This window comes from Coregonus lavaretus (assembly GCF_964263955.1).
Source record: "Coregonus lavaretus genome assembly, chromosome: 12".
In the NCBI taxonomy this organism is placed as follows: domain Eukaryota; kingdom Metazoa; phylum Chordata; class Actinopteri; order Salmoniformes; family Salmonidae; genus Coregonus; species Coregonus lavaretus.
The window spans coordinates 40,893,949-40,915,007 of record NC_139999.1 but is presented as its reverse complement, the minus strand read 5'-3'; the positions used below and the strand labels follow the sequence as shown (position 1 = coordinate 40,915,007).

The 21,059-nt window shown below is 41.0% G+C and overlaps 1 protein-coding gene across 2 annotated transcripts in view; it reads left to right on the top strand.

Moving 5' to 3' along the window:
* Positions 1–4,413: 4,413 nt before the first annotated feature.
* Positions 4,414–21,059, top strand: part of LOC311138264 (SLIT-ROBO Rho GTPase-activating protein 3-like) — an 85,129-nt gene continuing 68,483 nt past the window's right edge. For both annotated transcript variants that reach the window (XM_084172946.1, XM_084172945.1), the window contains exon 1: positions 4,414–4,893. In XM_084172946.1, coding sequence (XP_084029072.1) covers positions 4,827–4,893 — 67 coding nt within the window. In that variant the 5' untranslated portion in view covers positions 4,414–4,826. The remainder of the gene's footprint in view (positions 4,894–21,059) is intronic.

The following is a 21,059-nucleotide window of genomic DNA, read 5'->3' as shown; positions in this document are numbered from 1 at the left end:
ACACCACACCAACCACAGGCGTTTATCCCACACAAAATGGAACTAGCACTGTTTTAATTCACAATAATGAATTTCCCCTGGAATTATTATCACCACAGCTATTCACCATAGAAACGTACCTACAGATGTAGAATCTTAATTTGAGCCAGTTTGCTACAGCAGGAAAATATCCTGCAGCAACATGAAATGTGAAATAATTAATGGACATTTTTTGTAGGGGTTAAAACATTTTTAGTAAGGGCAAATCAAGTCTGACATTTTAAAGTGGAAATTTCAATCGTTAGAAGCCTTTTTAAACCTCGAATATACTACAAGTTTGCATTTCCTGCAACAAATTAAGATTCTACATCTGTAGTTTCACTTCCCTAATATACTTTCAGGTTCGTGACAAATTTATATCTGTTTACTTATAGGCCTAACCCTGCTAACTACTCAGCAGTATAAACATGGACACGTCTACTCAACTCAACCACACATATAGATTAGTTTGAATATGTGAAAACCAACATTATTTACATAGAGTGGGAGAAATCCTCTTTAGACAGCTTGGCTGAGGTTCATTATTCCGCTGAGTGTACTGTGGTGTGTACTGTGGTATGTACTGTGGTGTGTTCTGCCACTGCCATGTGTGCTGTGTGTATTTGTCATGCAGAAGTTCCCACATAAAGCATATTCTGTGAGTGTATTCTCCCCCCAGCAGAGGGCTGACTGATACTGGCTGGCCATGTAAGTGCATACAGCACTGACATACAGTACAAGGGCACTGTGAAATGCCTTGCTTTTTAACCACATCAATCATTTCCCCAAATCAATATCAGGAAATCAATTACATACACACATACACTGATGAAAAACATATGTATGATAAAGACTACTGTATCTACAGGGAAGTAGGGGATTAATACATAGCCTAAACCTATAGGAAGGCAGGGACTTATACATGTGATAGGGTCTACTACAACACCACATTCCTTTGTTCTTTGGAGCAATCACACAAGCGCTGACATTGCAAAAAGTACACTGCGATTATAAAATATCATATTTTTAGAACTTCAAACAGTCGAGTCATGAAGCACTAATACAGTAGGGAGAGATGTTTAAAATTTTATCGAGTTGATTTAAGTATTTTCTCCCAAAGCCACTGAGGCATATTATTAGACCATGCTAAGAGGCCCTGTTGAGATGCCGAGATAACACTGTAAGTGAAGAAAAATACTACTGTCACTCAAGGGGATTATGTGTAGTCATGGAAGTAGTGGACTCATTAGGGCAGAACATGTGTCTGTGTCTGAATGCACACAGCATTCAACTCTGAGCATAGCACAGCAAGTGGAGGTTACTATACACCTAGTAAAATGTATACACTCAGCAAATGTTCGGTAATCTGCTGTTTTATAATTGTTTTCATTGTGTCCTAAGCTTAATATTTCCTACGAGGAAATCCAAGTAATAAAGTTATCACTACAAAATCTTGATAGAAAAGTTATTGACTACAATCTCAATAAAACTGTGGCTAAATCAGGATCAAATCAGTGCTACAATAAAGTCAGTGTAAACTTGACAGATTCCACCCCATACTGAAAGGAGGGGAGACAAATTACAGTAATGTGTCTTGAAGAAACATTGACATTGTCATAGTTTTTCCAACCTAAAGTGATCTGTATTCATTATCTGGCAGTGACCGTGTTTCAGCAGTCTAATCTATCAGTGTTACTGTCCCAGGGGTCAGTTCAGGGTCAGTCATTGAAAGCCTGGGTGTCTCTCCTCCACTAATGGCTCATCTCAGGGGTCAAAGTTCATCATATTACCAGAGCCTGGCTGTATTTGAAAAAATTACTAGCTGTCAAATCCTTGCTTCATCTGTCCTTGTGCCCTAATTGTCTCACCTCCCTCTCAAAGCTCATTGGTGGAGAGCATCCAAGGGTCCTTCCTTTAGACCTCCTCCTCCAATGAGCTTTGAGAAGGAGGCAAGGAATTGAGAGAACAAGGACCGATGAAGCAAGGATTTTAAAGCTAGTAAAATGTTCATACAGCCTCACTACACTGCATGGGATCCCATGTTTCCAAATGGTCCCTACTTTAAACATGAAGGTAAAATGGATAGAGGTCAGTCCCAGAGGGAAGGGAACCTCTGTAGTATTTTCACCCTTGAGAGATATGAAGAGTGGAGTGAAGTATTACTCAAAGGATATGTTATTACCAGGATAAATACCAGCAGAACAATAAGTTATGTGAATTGAAATGGCATGACTGAAAATAGAATTGGGTAAAGGTAACTCAAATGCTGAAGTGCCTCATATGCTCTCTGACTTCGGAATTGTGGATTGTGATTAAATATTTGTATTAAAACCACTGGGAGTGGGAGAGGATATTATCGTTAATATAATTTATAGTCTTAAGACACTTACTACAGTAGAAGTTGACCAGCATTGCTCCCAAAGAGACCCATGAATGAATGAATTACTCAGGATGAGTCCCAAATGTCACCCTAATCCCAAAAGTGCTGTCACACCCTGATCTGTTTCATCTGTCTTTGTGATTGTCTCCACCCCCCTCCAGGTGTCGCCCATCTTCCCCATTATCCCCAGTGTATTTATACCTGTGTTCTCTGTTTGTCTGTTGCCAGTTTGTTTTGTTTCGTCAAGCCTACCAGCGGTTTTCCCCTTGCTCCTGTCTTTCTCAAGTTCCTGTTTTATAGTTTTCCCGGTATTGACCTCTGCCTGCCGTTATGTACCTTTTGGACTTTGATCTGTATTACTGACCTCTGCCTGCCCTTGACCTGACCTCTGCCTGCCCCCTGTTTTTGTAATAAACTTTTGTTACTTCGACACTGTCTGCATCTGGGTCTTCTCCTGAAACGTGATAAGTGCACTGTTTGACCAGAGTCCTATGGGTCTTGGTCAAAGGTAGTGCACAAAATAGGGAGTAGGTTGCCATTTTGGATGCAGCCACTGAATGGGAAATGGACAATGGAGCCTTGTTGTGCCTCAAGAACAGTGATGATGCTAACGTTTCCCTGCCTCCTTCACTGCAATGCCTTGGGGATCAGAGTCAAGTTAGAAGAGTTTGGGGGTTCCCCCGGTTTGGAAAAGAGAAGATTCTCCTTCAAGAGTCACAAAAATGGCATTTGCAAATGCATGGTGATACATTTTGCATCTTGGCTAAGTTCAAAGTCCAGTTGATGGCTGCCACAGGCCAATATCTGGTTCCAAGCTTCTGAAAGAATGCTCTTCTAGAAATACCACTCTTGAACCATATGAGTTCATATACAGTGCCACTGCCAACGTACTATTCTGATTTCGATCCTTTCTTTTAATGTGAAACCCTTCAGTGCATTACTGCTTATTTTGGATATTAAAAAGAATACATTTTTAGTCATTTAGCAGACGCTGTTATCCAGAGCGACTTACAGGATCAATTAAGGTTAAGTGCCTTGCTTAAGGGCACATCGACAGAGCCTTGTCGGCTCGGGGATTCTAACCAACAACCTTTCAGTTACTGGCCCAACGCTCTAACCGCTAGGCTATCTGCCGCCTACTGTGAATACCTTCACAGTAATAGCTTTACCTGGAGTCAGATATTATATCATGCAGGAATACAATTCTAGTAAACTCCACATATTATCCGTAGATGCAAACCTTCAGACAATACAAATATGTTGAACATCTCTGTACACATTTATTCACATTTGATCCTGTGCACGAGGTTTTGAGAATCAGCAATGGTCAAAAACAGAACACCTCATGACACAGAATGGGGACAGTTCAAATGACTCTTCATTCATTGCCTTACTGGTAAATCTAATCTTCAAACTGTCTTTAGAATGAAGGCTACTAAGAAATGTGAGTCATTCAGCCACAATGACTGTCCTTGAAGGCTCATGCTTGGCTTGCTGAGTAATATTTTCCAGCAGAGAGACAAGAAAAACCTGTCATCCTTACGTTTTGTCATAGCAATTATAATAACAACATTAATTCTGTGTCATTGACAATGTTTTGTTATGTTATGACTGCCGTAGCTGTTATATTATGAAACATCAAAATATTATCCAACATCAAAACAATGTTGATATTATTATTAGACTACAACAGTATAGCTCTCTCTTCTGTTATGAGGGATGTATTCAGAGGGATACATTGAGGTCTATAAAGCAGCCTAAAAATGTAGGTATCTTATGCCATAATTTCCAGGTCAGCAGTGTCTGTGCTAACGATGATGTGCCTCTTTCAATCTCATCATTTAAAAATCTGTCACCATATATCAGCAACACTCCTATATTGCTTTGTCACCACGTGCATAACCACTGTACTATAATTACCCTCTTCATGTGTGTAAGTGAGGGAGTATGTGTGAGGGGAGGGGTGTGTGGGAGGAGTCTGAGATCACGTCTGCATCCAACTCTTGCTGCAGCACAGAGAACTAGCAAGAAAAAGGGTGGCTGGAAAGGCGTATGGAAAATTGAACGATGCAATCTTTGCGCATACTCCCCACTGCAAGGCAGTGGTTGTATTGAAACATATAATTGACCAAACGTAGTAAATGCGGATTCTTATTTATTTTATTTTTTGGACATTCAAAAATGTTATGTTGAGGAAAGAGGGGAGTTGTCTAGATTTGTTTTGCACTTTTAACCAGTTCAACGTCGCCTTGATCGCCATGCAACCTCAAGTGCATTTTGAGACCCTGAAGATCTCTGAAACGCAAGTAGCCCCCCCTGCTTCACGCTTTTGACTGTCTCTGCCGAAGAGATTTTTAGGCTAGGCTACTTTGTGGTGTCGCGAGGCGAGGTGTATATATAGGTGTCCATCATCTATTCCTAAAGAATCATGTCATCTCATACGAGAGTCAAGAAGGACAAGGAGATTATTGGGGAATACGAGACTCAAGTGAAAGGTAGGTATTTCCTAATCTAATCGCTTGTGTTTTGATGGTCTTCATTCAAAATGCTTGAAAACGGCTCTTCATTAGAAATGTTTGAAAATCGACCTAGAACCATGAAAGAACGGCAAAGCTTTAATTTTAAACCCCAAAAGTAGGCTACGATTATGTCAGATCGTGATATGCATGTTCAAATACATTTTTAAAAACATTTTGTCATTTAGCGATTTACAGTTAGTGAGTGCATACATATTTATTTTCATACTGGTCCCCCGTGGGAAACGAACCTACAATCCTGCTCTACCAACTGAGCTACACGGGACTACCTGGCCAAAGTATTATTTTGCCTGCAAAAAAAGGGTGAATGAATAATTTTCTATGCACTGCAAAAATGAGCGTGGACCAGAATGACTGTGAGGATGCACCATATTCAGAGAATGATTTTGTAATTTATTTGTAGATAATCGTTTTTAAAGCAAAAAAAAAACATGAGTAATAGTATGCAAATCAGGGAGCCAAATGAACGGCTCTTTCACCGTTGTGATTCACCAAAAAGATCCGTTCTTTCGCGAACGACCACTAGAGTCGACTATTGCATAACTTGCAATTCGAGAGTGAACGGCATTGATGGCATCAACAGCATGTTTTTACTTTATCTTGAACAGAAGCATTTCTTATGCGAATATTTTGGGCAGTTTTTTTGTGGATACACATGGTCAAGAGGTCCCTGTAACCAGATAAACACAAATTTCCAACAGATAATTACTCTTATTCAACACAATTTCGGTAAAAGCTCCGCACAATGCACCTTACGTGAGTAGGTCTACCAATGTATGGACACTCCAGACATTCCCACAGAATAGTGAAAATGCATAACACCACATTATGCAGCATTAACATGTTAAACAATATGTGGCGAAAGTTATTGTGAATGTATCCTTAACAAGGGAAAGATATATAACGTGTGAGAGAGAGAGGTTAAGGACAGCAGCACTACACATGGCTCATTCAGATAGCTAGTCTCTCAAGCCAAGGCCAGGTGTTCTTCATTTAGAGAATATGATACATTTATTCATTCATATATTTTTTTCACTAATTGGTCTTTTGACCAATCAGATCAGCTCGAAAAGAGCCGATGTGATTGCTGCGTTCATAACCAAGTGGGAAGGTGGTAATTACCAGTTGTGAAGTTGTAAATACCAGTTGGAAGCATTCACTTGCTTTGAACTCGTTGAGAAACTCTGATTGTCAACAAGCTGCGTCAACCATAAACTAAAAGTACATCTATGATGCTTATAAACAAATTATAGTGTTCAAAAACCATATTAGTAGATTGCATTTTATAAATAATGTTTTACATTTAACTGCCAAAAACGATGGAATCGAGGTCATTTCCTAAGTAGGTGATGTCAGAGGTCAGCATGTGGGAGAAGTCGGAGCTCAGGGATGATAGATGAGTTTCCCACTTGTAATTACCAGTTGGAGGGGCGTTCAAGTGGGTTTTTCCCAGTCGTATGTGGTAAATACCACCTTCCCACTTGGTTATGAAGACCGCATTAGTGTCTCAGAGACTAATGGTCATGACCTCTGACCTGATCACAGCCTGCTCTGACCACTGCAGTTGATCATCATCATGATGATGCATCACCATCTTTTCACTTCAGGGTCATTTCAGTAGGAGAATTCATCTAATAATGAGGTTGTTCCATATGATTTCAATCACTTTCTGACTGCACCCCTTTTGATTTAAACAAAACCTTCCATACCTGTTGGCCCATGGTAGAAGTGATCAGTGACTTTTTGGACCTGAATGCCAAAACATTCAGGAGATAGAGGTGCTCAAAGTTTACCCATTTTGCATACCCCACCAAGATACATCCATGTCTTCATCAAAAAGATAAACGGTTGAGTTTGATATCATTTAAAGTTTACAAACAGGGTTATCGAACTATTCTATGATTTCTTGGGATTTTTACAAAAACATTTATTGGGATTTTTTAATCGTTAATGTAAATTATCTAAAAACGCGTAAACTCAGACTTTTCTCATTTCTACAAATGTTGTAGCTTTACATCACCTGAAGTGTTTGTGTTGTGCCCGTCATCGGTTGACACAGCATGCTCTAGAATACAGGGTGGGTGTCATTTCAATCATATAAATATAATTCATAGAATGGACCTATCCCTTCAGACCACTGCATTTTAGCTGGTAAACCATAGATATATACATTGAATTGAACATTTAACTTCCAATTACTACCAGAAACATGGCCGCCGGTCCATCCACTGTCAAATGTCAAATTTAATGTGAATGTCTATTGTATTATCTATGCTGAACCAAAATATAAACGCAACATGTAAAGTGTTGGTCCCATGTTTCATGAGCTGAAATAAAAGATCCCAGAAAGTTTCCATATGCACAAAAAGCTTATTTCTCTCAAATCTTGTGTACATATTTGTTTACATCCCTGTTAGTGAAAATTTCTCCTTTGCCAAGATAATTCATCCACCTGACAGGTGTGGTATATCAATAAGCTGATTAAACAGTATGATCATTACACAGGTGCACCTTGTGCTGGGGACAATAAAAGGCCACTCTAAAATGTGCAGTTTTGTCACTCAACACAATGCCACAGATGTCTCAAGTTTTGAAGGAGCGCGCAATTGGCATGCTGAGTGCAGGAATGTCCACCAAAGCTGTTGCCAGAGAATGTAATGTTAATTTCTCTACCATAAGCCGCCTCCAACATGGTTTTAGAGAATTTGGCAGTACGTCCAACCGGCCTCACAACCGCAGACCACGTGTATAGCGTTGTGTGGGCAAGCAGTTTGCTGATGTCAATGTTGTGAACAGAGTGCCCCATGGTGGCGGTGTGGTTATGGTATGGGCAGGCATAAGCTATGGACAACAAACCAGTTGCATTTTATCGATTGCAGTTTGAATGCACAGCGAGACCGTGACGAGATCATGAGGCCCATCGTCGTGCCATTCATCCGCTGCCATCACCTCATGTTTCAGCATGATAATGCACGGCTCCATGTCGCAAGGATCTGTACACAATTCCTGGAAGCTGAAAATGTCCCAGTTCTTCCATAGCCTGCATACTCACCAGACATGTCACCCATTAAGCATGTTTGTGATGCTCTGGATCGACATGTATGACAGCGTGTTCCAGTTCCCGCCAATATCCAGCAACTTTGCAAAGCCATTGAAGAGGATTGGTACAACATTCCACAGGCCACAATCAACAGCCTGATCAACTATATGCGAAGAAGATGTGTCGCACTGCATGAGGCAAATGGTGATCACAGCAGATACTGACACATTTCCTGATCCACGCCCCTACCTTTAGAAAAAAAAAGGTATCTGTGACCAACAGATGCATATCTGTATTCCCAGTCATGTGAAATCCATAGATTAGGGCCTAATTTATTTATTTCAATTGACTGATTTCCTTATATGAACTGTAACTCAGTAAAATCTTTGAAATTGTTGTATGTTGCTTTTTATAAATTTGTTCAGTATAGGTTTCTATGATTTCAATAAGTTTCTTATGGAGGATTGACAGTTTAATTTATAACAATGGATATTCCCACTTAAAGATGCACTATGCAGAAATCCCTCCGCCATTTCCTGGTTGCTCAAGTTCGAATAGTCAGTATATGTGACAAAACAATGAAGTATAGTATAGCGCCTTCAAACTCAACTCTGGACCTCAAAGCCAGTTCCACTGCATTTTTTCATTGTTTCCCTCTAATCAGGGACTGATTTAGACCTGGGACACCAGGTGTGTGCAATTAATTATTAGTTAGAACAGAAAACCAGCAGGCTCTGGACCCCGTAGGCCCTGCTGGTAAGAGTTCAATACCCCTGGTGTAGAGAATCATTGTACCATCTAAACCGTTGTGAAATATATTTTCCATAACCCAAAATATTGTATTGTCAGCTGTTTGAAGCTGGTGTACAAAACCAAAAGTAAAAGATGCAAAAACTAAATTAAAAAACGGGAAGCATAACCTTTGCGCACCAAGAACAGATCTACTGCTTCTTAGACTTGCTTTCATTGAGACTGAAGACATAGATGTCTCATGATGGGGTGGGGTATTCAACAAAAAGTCACTGTCTGATCACTTCTACCATGGGCAAACATATATGGAAAGTTTCGTTCAAATCAAAAGGGGTGCAGTCAGAAAGGGATTGAAGTCATATGGAATGACTCAATGTCCATCTATTCAAAGGAAGACATTAAATGAGAAAAGAGCTTTCGAAGAGATGTCTTGAAGACAGTGAAAGAACCAGGGATGTCCTTTTAATCAATAACGTTCTATAATGTTTGGCCCCAGAGTAAGTTCATTTTACATCTTCTTTAATTTTCAGACACTCATAAATAAAAATGTGTTAGTGCAGGAACTATAGAGGGTCTGGCTGGGGAATCTCTCTACTGGCAAACAGTTCAGAAACGCCATAAATAATGTATGTTGTCAGCATGAATTATGGAACCATGAAAGGGTTTTAGTGTCTCTCTGCTGATGCTAAATACAGTATGTGTCTGCATCCCAAATGGTACCCCATTCCCTACATAATGCACTACTTTAGGGTGCCATTTGGGACGCAACCTGTGACTGTAGAAGATAGGACCACCAAAACTCATAGAGGAGATTGAGAGAGAACTAGTGAGGGAGTGTATATGAACAGTAACTGTATCAGAACTGACAGAATGCATCCTGCGGCCTAGGTTTAGGTGCCTAATTTTAGAAACTCAATTTTTCCGGTAACTCAATTTCGAACTCTATTTCCAACAGTCTGACTGACTGAGCCAGCCCTCATATCCCCATCATTCCTAATCTATCTTAAATCAACCCAGCAGAGTTGAATATATTGTAGCTAGTTGTAGATCTTCCTCCTGCTCTCCTCTAAACCCGATGGCTTCTCCAAGTTGACACATTAAGAGGATGAAGGTACAGTACATCCTCTTGTTCACGTAAATGCCAATTAGCAGACACTTTTATCCAAAGCCACTTACAGTACAGTGAGTGCATACATTTGTAGTAAGTGTATGTGATCCCTGCAATAATTGAACTTACAACCTTGGCATTGCTATAGCCGTGCTCTTACCAACTGAGCTGCACAGGACCACATATAGAATCCTCTACCCTCCAACATGTTTGTAGAAGAATAGAAAAGGCAGACAATATAGCCCTCAAGACAAGTGGCTGATGAATTCCACAACTAAATAGTCTGATGCATGCCACAATGGAGCCCCTCTGTTAGATGTTTCTAACCAACAACAACCCACACACTTTTTGTCAGTCAATCTACCTTGTACTGAAGTAAGAAATGCAGTGGTCTTTGCTCACCACTAAAGGGTAAGATGCTGTGTCAAGCAGATATCAGACACATGTATTATCCTACTTGGATTGAAATATTGTAACTAATTTTAGTAGACTGTACTTACAGCAAAGAGCAAACACTGAAACCCTTTTATCACCCCCTGGAGCAGGGTATGACCGTAGTGCATCATGAAGAAACCAAGCTGCTCTCACTGCTTTTTAATGAGAAATGGAGGTACACACTGCAGCATGTTGCTGTAGTCTACTGAAGTTGACTCTTCGTGTGTGTGTGTATGCCAACATTCATACATGTCTGTGTATGTGCGTCCGTGTTTCTTTACGGCAGTGTGTGTGTTGACTGCGATAGAGCCATCACAGCTGAGAGGACGTCTCAGTTTCAGGAAAAGCTTTTAAGCTGACAGCTTAAGCTCATTTGCAAGGCTGTCTGGGATCAGTTCAGTTGGGAGTTATAAGGGCTATACTCTGGCATCGGGGTCTAATAGTGCTGAGTAGGTAGCTGACTAAACAACATTTTACTGTAGTGCAGTCAGCCAGCAGCCCTTTATTGCTGTCTATTTCCAGACCTGCAGCAGATTTCTAGACATAGGTTATTTCTTGGTAGCCTGGTCTCAGATCTGTTAGAGCTGTCTTGCCAACTCCTTCGGTCAATGTCACGACTCCAACAGTCACGGCTCCGAGACAGATCTTGGACCAGGCTACTTTCTTGGGAGAATTTGACTTGAACATAGTGGTGGGGAGTCGACTACAAAATAATTGATTCCTTGCCTGTCGACTCCCATTTATGGGTGTCAAGCTTCAGTATTTTTGCAAAAGAGGAAACTAGTTGCCATAGGCTACTTCTGAGAATACTAACTCTCACAACTTTTACAGCAAAGAAAGAGCGAGCTTGCGAGGGAGGGGGAGAGAGGGGAGGGGCACAGCCAGGCATAGGTAGGCATGTCGGCTACCAGGCAGACAGTCAGAACCATGCATCGGTAATCAAAAGATGTATAGGCTATTGCAATGCTGTGTCTCTCAATTTCTTTGCTTGCAATGTTTCGCACAAGTTCACTAAAGTACGGGCTATCAATGAACTTTTTGGAAATGGCAAGTTCCCTTTCTCATCCATAAACGCATGTAAAATGCAAATGCAGTTCAGCAGCTCATATCAGCAGGATGGGGGCATTGTTATTAAGAAGGACATCTACCATGGATTGCTAAAATTATGATTATGATCACACTTCATACATTTAAATATTATGGGGACACCAATACATTTGGCAGCCAAGCACAAGTTATCAGTGTATAGCCTATTATTATCATTTAGACATTTGAAATATCTTCGCCTAGAATAAAAACCTTCAGGCTTCCGTCATGAGTCAATTACATAAAAAAAACTAAAGAATTACAGGGGGCAGTTTGGAAAAACGAATCCTGTGTGAATCGTCCTCTGGAAAAACGCAAATGCTTGGATAATAATGACATAACCAATGTCTCTAGTAATACCCGTCCGAATAGGGCTATAACATGGAAAATAATAGGTTTATCAGCGTAGAGTGCACGGCATCATCCCATGGGATCGGTCAAGGCTGCGCACAGCAGAAATATTCTAGTTCCTACAGATCACCTTCTATATTCAAACAAAAGAGGCCTTTTATAGGCTAAGTTGATGAGGAAATGCGCAGCATCATGCTCATGTCAGTCCTCTAGAACGCAAATGTAGTCTTCCTAGTAGGACTCTGCAATAATGAGGTGGTGTGCACGTGTGTGCACATCCGTTTCAGCGTGTTTTGGGAGTCGAGCAAGAGTCATGCACCAAAAATCCTGGAGTCATGCACCACTACTTGAACAGAATGTTGAAGGACCAACCGACTTTCCGTAACCATGACGAACAGTCAATGGCGTTAAACCTATAATAACTGCGTTGACAGGTCATGACAGATGACATCATTATTTACCTTGTCATGACACTGGCTGTGGTTTGTGTGGTATGTTGTCCAACCACTCATTAATAAACTAGTCACTTCCTATGAAGGATGTGTCAACTATTGGTATGCGTCAGAATTAATCGAAACTAACCGCCATTAATGGTGCCATGTTTAAGTCTCACCAGCGCCTTTATACACCTGCCCATGATCCTTTACACAGACAATCAAATTTACTCATGAAATTATATCAAAACATGTATTAAAATGTCTTTAGTCCTTGAAGCATCTTAGTGATTTATTACAATAATATTACAATCATTTTTATTTCCAGATGGATATACAGTATAGGACATTACAGTACAGTGTGATTTATCCAGCAGGTTAAGAGGTCAGACTGGAATAGACCATAGTTCTTTGTTCTGTGCATAGCTACTGATGTCTTTGTATGAGCGTATGTATGGTTGACACTGTGCATGAATGTTTATTGAATTACTCAGCCTGTTTTCATATTCGTTTCCTATAGTAGCTGGCTATACTAGCCACTTAAGAAAACAACAGTTTCTGGTGTGTTGGAAGTGAAACCCAGCTGCAATCTGTTAGCTGACCTTGGTTTGCATCCATACACATATTTGCATGCGTTTGAAAGAATCACAGTGGATCAGCTTGACTACAACTCAGTCACAGGCCATTAAACAAACCTCTAGATGCACTGCAGCAAGGCACTGCCGTTTACCCTCATCTACCACTTCTACCCCCCATTCCTACTCATCTGGAAAGTAAAACCCACTGAATGAGGTTTGGTTGACCTGGATCATGGGCCATTTTCTCTCCCTCTGTCATTAGACTCTTTCGGAGTCAGTCCATTTAGGTCTTATGCTTAAATGCTTCATTTGGTTGGATCTAATATGATGCATAAACAATTTTCATACATCGATACGCACATAGAAACCATGGTAACTCATAAAACATTGGTGTTGTAGATCTGTTTTTATCAAAATATATTTCAGATTGGGAGGGTAAGATTTTGTTTTTAAACATGAACACATTTTCCAACTGAAACAAACTGCCTTGTTGATGCCTTGGGTCGTAAACATGAATGTGGCTTTTGGTGGACTGGGACCACAAATCAGCCCTGGCATTTCTAACACACTGGCCCATTTTTTTCCTTGAGGTCCCCACAGCAGCCCATTCCCCCCCCCCCCCCTTGAAGCCCTCATTATTAGCCAGATAATGATAATTTTGCCCAAAAATCCCAAGTTAGACAGGTCCACTGGCCTAAAAATGGACCAGCCCATCTGGCATTTACCCGAAATGCCAGATGGCTAGTCTGTCCCTGTGTGGCATTGAAGTATGGTGCACAATGTGTTAGTAAGTGAAGGTATACTAGCCTACTATTTACAGTAGTCACTGAGGAAGACTTTATTGCAGTTTAGTTTCATTTGATCAGTCTAGGAGAAGAAGCATTAGGAAGCGTGTGTGTGTGTAGCTTGTGTTCCTCCTCTCTGTCTCCACCGTAAAATAAATGTATTGCAGTAGATCTGCATTCCATGACTGTCTGGGCTGGTTGACGCCCCTCTGCTAATCAGTATTCATCATGAAGAAAAAATGCTTTGACCTTACACTGTCATGAGATTTCATGGTTTCATTGGAAGCATGAAGCAATAATGTAGCCTGGTTCCTAGATCAGTTTTTTTCTGTCTTGTAAACACCTATGGTGTTTGGCGTGACAATTACCATAGCAGTTAGCAAGACAGCACAAAGAGATCTTGCACCAGGCTAGTAATAATGCTACCCCAACCCCCTCACCCCTATACTGCAGCCTGCCACCCACCCTGTGTGATATTCTTTCACCCTCACCCCTTCTTCTCTCTCCTTCAGCACCTCTGTGTTTGTCTTCTATGGTAACAACAACATTTATTGCAAAAATCAGCTACAGATGAAGGCAGAATTCTGTGTCGAGACACGTCTAGACATAGGAAATCAATGTGAGGTGATTGTTATGGCCATCATAGCTGAGCCCAGTCTGTCTGTCTGCACCCTTTCCTCCTGTCAACCTCTATCTCTGTCTCTGCTTCTGTCACTGGCTGGATGCTGATGCCCTCATTAAAACCATTTATTTCCACAGAGCGAGATAGAGACATTGGAGGATTACAGAGAGACATAGAGATTAATTTGTGAATTCAACCAAAGGGTGTGTAAAGACAAACCATAGTAAATACGGCTCACCCAAGACAAGCGTTCACAGGAAACAGCCTCACTGCCTTGCTTTGTGCCAACTGATGTCGGAGTGTGCGCCTGTGTTAGGCGGCGTGTGACCAGCCACGCATGGATAACAGCAGAGAGAGAGAGAGACAAGCCCAGAGACAGTGCCACTGGCCCTGTCTATCTCTTCACAGGCTTGTACTACATTGCCACTGACCCTCGCTTCACAGACCAACTGGGCTAACTGGCCCATCCAGGCTACCACGCTACCCACTGGGACCGTTCACTGTGTAGTAGGCTATACTCTGCTCTACTCTGCAGTGATGCAAGACCAGGGGGGTATAACCACCAAACTTGCAAAGATGTGGTGAACCATGTCCTCTGACAGACATCATGAACCTGCTTTACTACAAGCTGCAGCATGGTTATTACTAGCCCAAACTATTTTCACTTAGAGAAAGATAAGCAGACCTGAGGTTTGTGTAGGAGTCTGGACAGGCAGCAGGGTTGGTTCGGGACCAGACAGAGGGCAATATGTTGCAACACAACAGCTGAGACCAGCCCCAGACAGACAGAAAAGGACTAGCTAATACAGTAATCATGGGAGTTAGAGGTGCATTATAATAATAATAGTACCCGCTCTAAATGCATCTGCTACTACCTAATGGACAGTGTTACAGAGGGGAATCAAACACTGAACTGACTGAATAGGTGTCTGCTATTACAGTAATAGATATATTCATAGAGACACTGGTTACGGCCATTGTGATAGAAATCACCTCCTAATTGGGGAAAATGCCTCCATATATGTTAGCACATTTGTCCTGTAGCTGTATTTCTACACCATAGCACCCCTGCTTCGCTAGCACCTGCATTGTGTACAAAAAGACATGCAGCTATATCCACACAAATCCAACTGTGTGTGTGTGTAGAGTTTGTGTGTGTGCCTGTGCGCCTTTGTGTGTGATGTGAAACAACAACTGTAAACATCCACCAACTTCTCAGCACAAAGCAGGATCAATGAGTTAGCCAGCTAACTTTGATAAGCAACCAGAAATAACTAAGCGAAACTAAAGGGACTTTCACACTAAAATGGTTTGGTGCGTTCTTTTTTTTTCTCTGAACTCTGGTGCGTTTACCCCCTTAGTTCGGTTCGTTTGGACTTGTGTGAATATTCTATCCGCACTTCGGGAGTGCACTAAACAACGCACCGTGGTTCGCTCAAAAAGGGTGGTCTCTGTCCGATTAAATTTGTACCGTGGTGCGGTTCGCTGCCAGTGAGAACGCAGTCCGAACCAAACACAGGAAAATAACCAGAGTCGCGCATTATTATTGGTTGTTTGACTGTGAACATTTGATGAAATCATAATTTGAGATCTCTGAAATTTTCTGTGAGTAGCAGCACATTTAGCGGGTATTGTTGCTCTGCCATGCATGCTACTTCAGTGACGCCCCTACCCCATGCGAGTCTCAGCTGGCTCCGGCTGACAGCACCCGGTTAGGGCCCCCACCTGGCAGGCAGCCAGTCTAGGAGATGGACAAATCCAATTACAAAGCCACAAGTCCTCAAAGGCTGACCAGGCGGATACAGGAGTCCCATCTCCCAAACGTCTGGAAAGGCGGATGAAGGCGGCAACTGATAACTGGCTAAATTGTATGCACTCACTACTATAAATGACTCTATTGTGCAGTCTTGCTAAATTACTGAAATGTAAATGTATGAGTGCATCCTATGCAGATTAGTGGAGATGGGGACTATACCAGGGATATAGGCCACTGAATAAACCTATTCACGTCGCATTAGAGGCTATTGCGCAGTTTCCTCCCACATGTTGGAAGACCAAAGCGAAAGTAATATATGACTTGTTTCAGGAAACTAGACATATGTCGTGCGTCACTACTTCACAGGAGAGGCATTTCAACGTAAACATATTTTTTTAAATCAAAAATGCATTTTTGGGCAGAAATGCCTTCTAGAACATTTGAACTTTTCATGTGCCTTAATAACAAACTCGTATGCCATCTGTAAATACGAATAAAAGTGTTAAATTACGAGCCTAGTTGGTTTAGCCATGGAAAAAGACAGGAACCTTCCCGCTAGCCTGATTGGCGAAGATAATGGATGGGCTGGACATGCCAAGAGATGAGTTTGGATTGGTCTGCCATGTAGCATGCTTCTGTTTATAACATGAGCTGCTCAGAATGTGTAGGTAATTCTTTCTAACGTGGCTTTTTGAAAGATATCACAAAGAACTGCAAAAGTGTTGCCAATGCTCTCCACCTTCTGGAGAACCAAGTTTTGAAATCAGTGGAATGCCCGGTGGAAGCAGAGTATGATAGCTAAGGAGATGTAGAAAATTCAGGCGTTTGTAAATATGCAGAGGGAGTCAAAAAGAGAACACACAGAAGGCTGTTGTATAAAACACCTGTCTCCGGATTACATCTTCAAAGTAAGGGCAACCATGGCATCCGTGACAGAGAGGGAGAAGCGTCCATCCATGTATACGGGTAAGAGAGTCTAGCTAGCTACATTTTCAGATATTATAAGTTTCTAATTTTGTCAAAGTCGTTTTCATTCAAAGTTAAAGCATACTGATAGCTGGCTAACTAATGTTAGCTGCCTGACTCGCTAGCTAACGTTATGTGTATGATCTGTGTAGTAATATTATTCGGAATTATCATGGGTGGCTGATCTGTACTACACAGAAATGCATAATTAAGGATATGAATGTCATTCTGCTCATGTTTCACAAGTTTGGACATCACAGCGCAACACAGCAGAGCACAGTAGAGTACAGTGCAGTACAATACAGCACAGCAGAGTAGAGTATAGTTCAGTGCAGTACAATATACTGTACTATACTCTACTTTTCTTTACTGTACGGTATTGTACTACTGTATTGGACTGTACAGTACCGTACTCAGTACTGTACTGAATTGCACTGTACTCTACTGTGCTCTACTCACTATACTGTACTGTCCAAACTTGTGAAACATACGTCTATAATAAGTTCAGTTTTGGTCCAGTCCGGTCCGTCTGTAGACGTTAACATCAAGGCCAGGGTGGACTGACCAAATTTCAACTACTTTTCAACGTCCATGGACGTCTGGTGTCGGTCGGTGCTCAGTGGGTGAGGATGCTGTTGTATAAAACACCTGTCTCCGGATTACATCTTCAAAGTAAGGGCAACCATGGCATCCGTGACAGAGAGGGAGAAGCGTCCATCCATGTATACGGGTAAGAGAGTCTAGCTAGCTACATTTTCAGATATTATAAGTTTCTAATTTTGTCAAAGTCGTTTTCATTGCAAGTTAAAGCGTACTGTTAGCTGGCTGACTCGCTAGCTAACGTTATGTGTATGATCTGTGTAGTAATATTATTCGGAATTATCATGGGTGGCTGATCTGTACTACACAGAAATGCATAATTAAGGATATGAATGTCATTCTGCTCATGTTTCACAAGTTTGGACATCACAGCGCAACACAGCAGAGCACAGTAGAGTACAGTGCAGTACAATACAGCACAGCAGAGTAGAGTATAGTTCAGTGCAGTACAATATACTGTACTATACTCTACTTTTCTTTACTGTACGGTATTGTACTACTGTATTGGACTGTACAGTACCGTACTCAGTACTGTACTGAATTGCACTGTACTCTACTGTGCTCTACTCACTATACTGTACTGTCCAAACTTGTGAAACATACGTCTATAATAAGTTCAGTTTTGGTCCAGTCCGGTCCGTCTGTAGACGTTAACATCAAGGCCAGGGTGGACTGACCAAATTTCAACTACTTTTCAACGTCCATGGACGTCTGGTGTCGGTCGGTGCTCAGTGGGTGAGGATGCTGGTTACAGTAAATAGAAAGAGAGGGGGCTCATGGTTAGGTGTCAGTATGAGCTGGCAGAGAGCAAGAGAGGGAGGGGCTGTCCAGACTCAAACCGTTTTAACACTCAAAAACAGACAAAAACAATTATCCGAATTACATCTTCAAACTAAGGGCAACCATGGCATCCGTGACAGAGAGGGAGAAGCGCTCATCCATGTATACGGGTAAGAGAGTCTAGCTAGCTACATTTTCAGATATTATAAGTTTCTAATTTTGTCAAAGTCGTTTTCATTCAAAGTTAAAGCATACTGATAGCTGGCTAACTAATGTTAGCTGCCTGACTCGCTAGCTAACGTTATGTGTATGATCTGTGTAGTAATATTATTCGGAATTATCATGGGTGGCTGATCTGTACTACACAGAAATGCATAATTAAGGATATGAATGTCATTCTGCTCATGTTTCACAAGTTTGGACATCACAGCGCAACACAGCAGAGCACAGTAGAGTACAGTGCAGTACAATACAGCACAGCAGAGTAGAGTATAGTTCAGTGCAGTACAATATACTGTACTATACTCTACTTTTCTTTACTGTACGGTATTGTACTACTGTATTGGACTGTACAGTACCGTACTCAGTACTGTACTGAATTGCACTGTACTCTACTGTGCTCTACTCACTATACTGTACTGTCCAAACTTGTGAAACATACGTCTATAATAAGTTCAGTTTTGGTCCAGTCCGGTCCGTCTGTAGACGTTAACATCAAGGCCAGGGTGGACTGACCAAATTTCAACTACTTTTCAACGTCCATGGACGTCTGGTGTCGGTCGGTGCTCAGTGGGTGAGGATGCTGTTGTATAAAACACCTGTCTCCGGATTACATCTTCAAAGTAAGGGCAACCATGGCATCCGTGACAGAGAGGGAGAAGCGTCCATCCATGTATACGGGTAAGAGAGTCTAGCTAGCTAGAGCCATTTGCATTGCTAGTTATAGACTAATGTTAGCTATCTAGCTATGGTTCATTGTTTAGCTAGCTTGCTAGCTATATGTCTAAACAAAAGACTATGCCAGTAACCATTTCACTGTACCATTTACACCTTCTGTATCCTGTGTATGTGACAAATAAACCTGACCTGCACCAAAGTCAAATTAGGCCAACGAGACAGTGTCCAAGTTAAACAATTCTCCAGTAGAATGCCGTGCTTTTATTTCATCACACTCACAACTGTAAACTATTTGCTGTAATTAGCTCGCCATTAACTTGTAAATAATGATATTGTTGTGAGTTTATTTTTACTGTAATAATGAATACAAATTAGCTAAAGTTAAGACGTTGTCAGCTATATGATATGGTCATAATTTGAACTGGCTAGCCAGCTAACTTAACGTTAGCTAGCTAGCTAGCTAACAAGCTAGAAATGAACCAAAACATTGTTTAGAACGACAAGTTTGATGTCGGACGACAATAGAATGTTCATGATGTCACTGCGACAACTGTATGCAGACATGTCGATAGACGTAGTATAAACCAGCCTTTAGTCTTGAAATCTTTGGTTGTTTAGTACACTACCGTACTCACTCTGTTTAGCACATGGCCTCACGTGAATCCTTAAAGAGATGAGTGGGGCTAAGGCTTAAGAGGGTGTGAATGATGCTGAATGGGTGTAGACAAAGAAGAGCTCTCCAGTAGGTGTACCAAAACATTCAAGGACCATTTTCTCAAACGTTTATCAACTTTCAAAGCAGAATTACTTTCCCATTGTTCCTCAACTGTAGTGTACTACTTTTATCTAATGTAAAAAACACAATTTCTAATTTTGCTACATAGGACTGAATCAAGCCGATCAGTCACATGTGAAGATTGGGATACGCAAGTTATGCTTCATGATAATCATAAATTGATTTATCGTGAGTATTTTTGTCCAATAAACAAATGACTTGCATGGACACGTGGTTGTGTTTAGGAATTTTGGTTCGTTTGACATTTGGAAATGTGAAACTAACTGAACCAAATGAAAAAAATACAATGTAACAAATAGTATAACTCTGATTCGAACTATAGCTCAAAACTATGTGTGAAAACACCCTTCGATGTCTTTTCGTTTGTTAAATCAATTAGACCATATCCATTTCAAGCTTATCTTTGTATAAAATGAAATGTTATATCAGAATATTTAGACAAGTGAGCTGGCTAACTCCATAATCCTGCTTTGTAGTATACCCCTCTGAGGCTTTCTTTATTGTCTTTCATATTTCACTCTGGTTTTAAACTGGCTTCTGGGGGTAATTTATATTTGGGTCCAGAGCTGTAGCGACTTAGCTTTTATTGATGAAAACAAACACCGGGCCTAGCATTCAACAGCAGACGGGCTAATTGAAATCTCACTGACTGTGCTATGGGCTCTGGAACATCTGAGTCATTTTGGCAAAACACATTAGCTACCAATTAGATATGAAGAAATAAAACACCTCTAAACTACAGTGATGCCTGACTTCACTAAACCAAACAGAGCACATGTTTAATTCTAAGATAGAAACCTAGAGCCATACATGTTTATGATAAGTCACTTGAACAACACATTATAATACATTATACATGCAGGCTTGAAGTAAAGTCGGTGTTACCAAAATATAGCTATTTATTCACCTTTCCCACAAGACTGCAGATTTTAGGGCCTAGTTGTTGTAGATCAATGGAGGCTCCTCAGAGATGGAAGGGGAGGACCATCCTCAGTGAATTTCCTAAAAATAAAAATAGTGAAACATGAAAGTTATTATTTTTAGACAAAACTATACTAAATATATTCACGTCACCAAATAATTGATTAAAACACACTTTTGCAATGAAGGTCTACAGTAGCCTCAACAGCACTCTGTAGG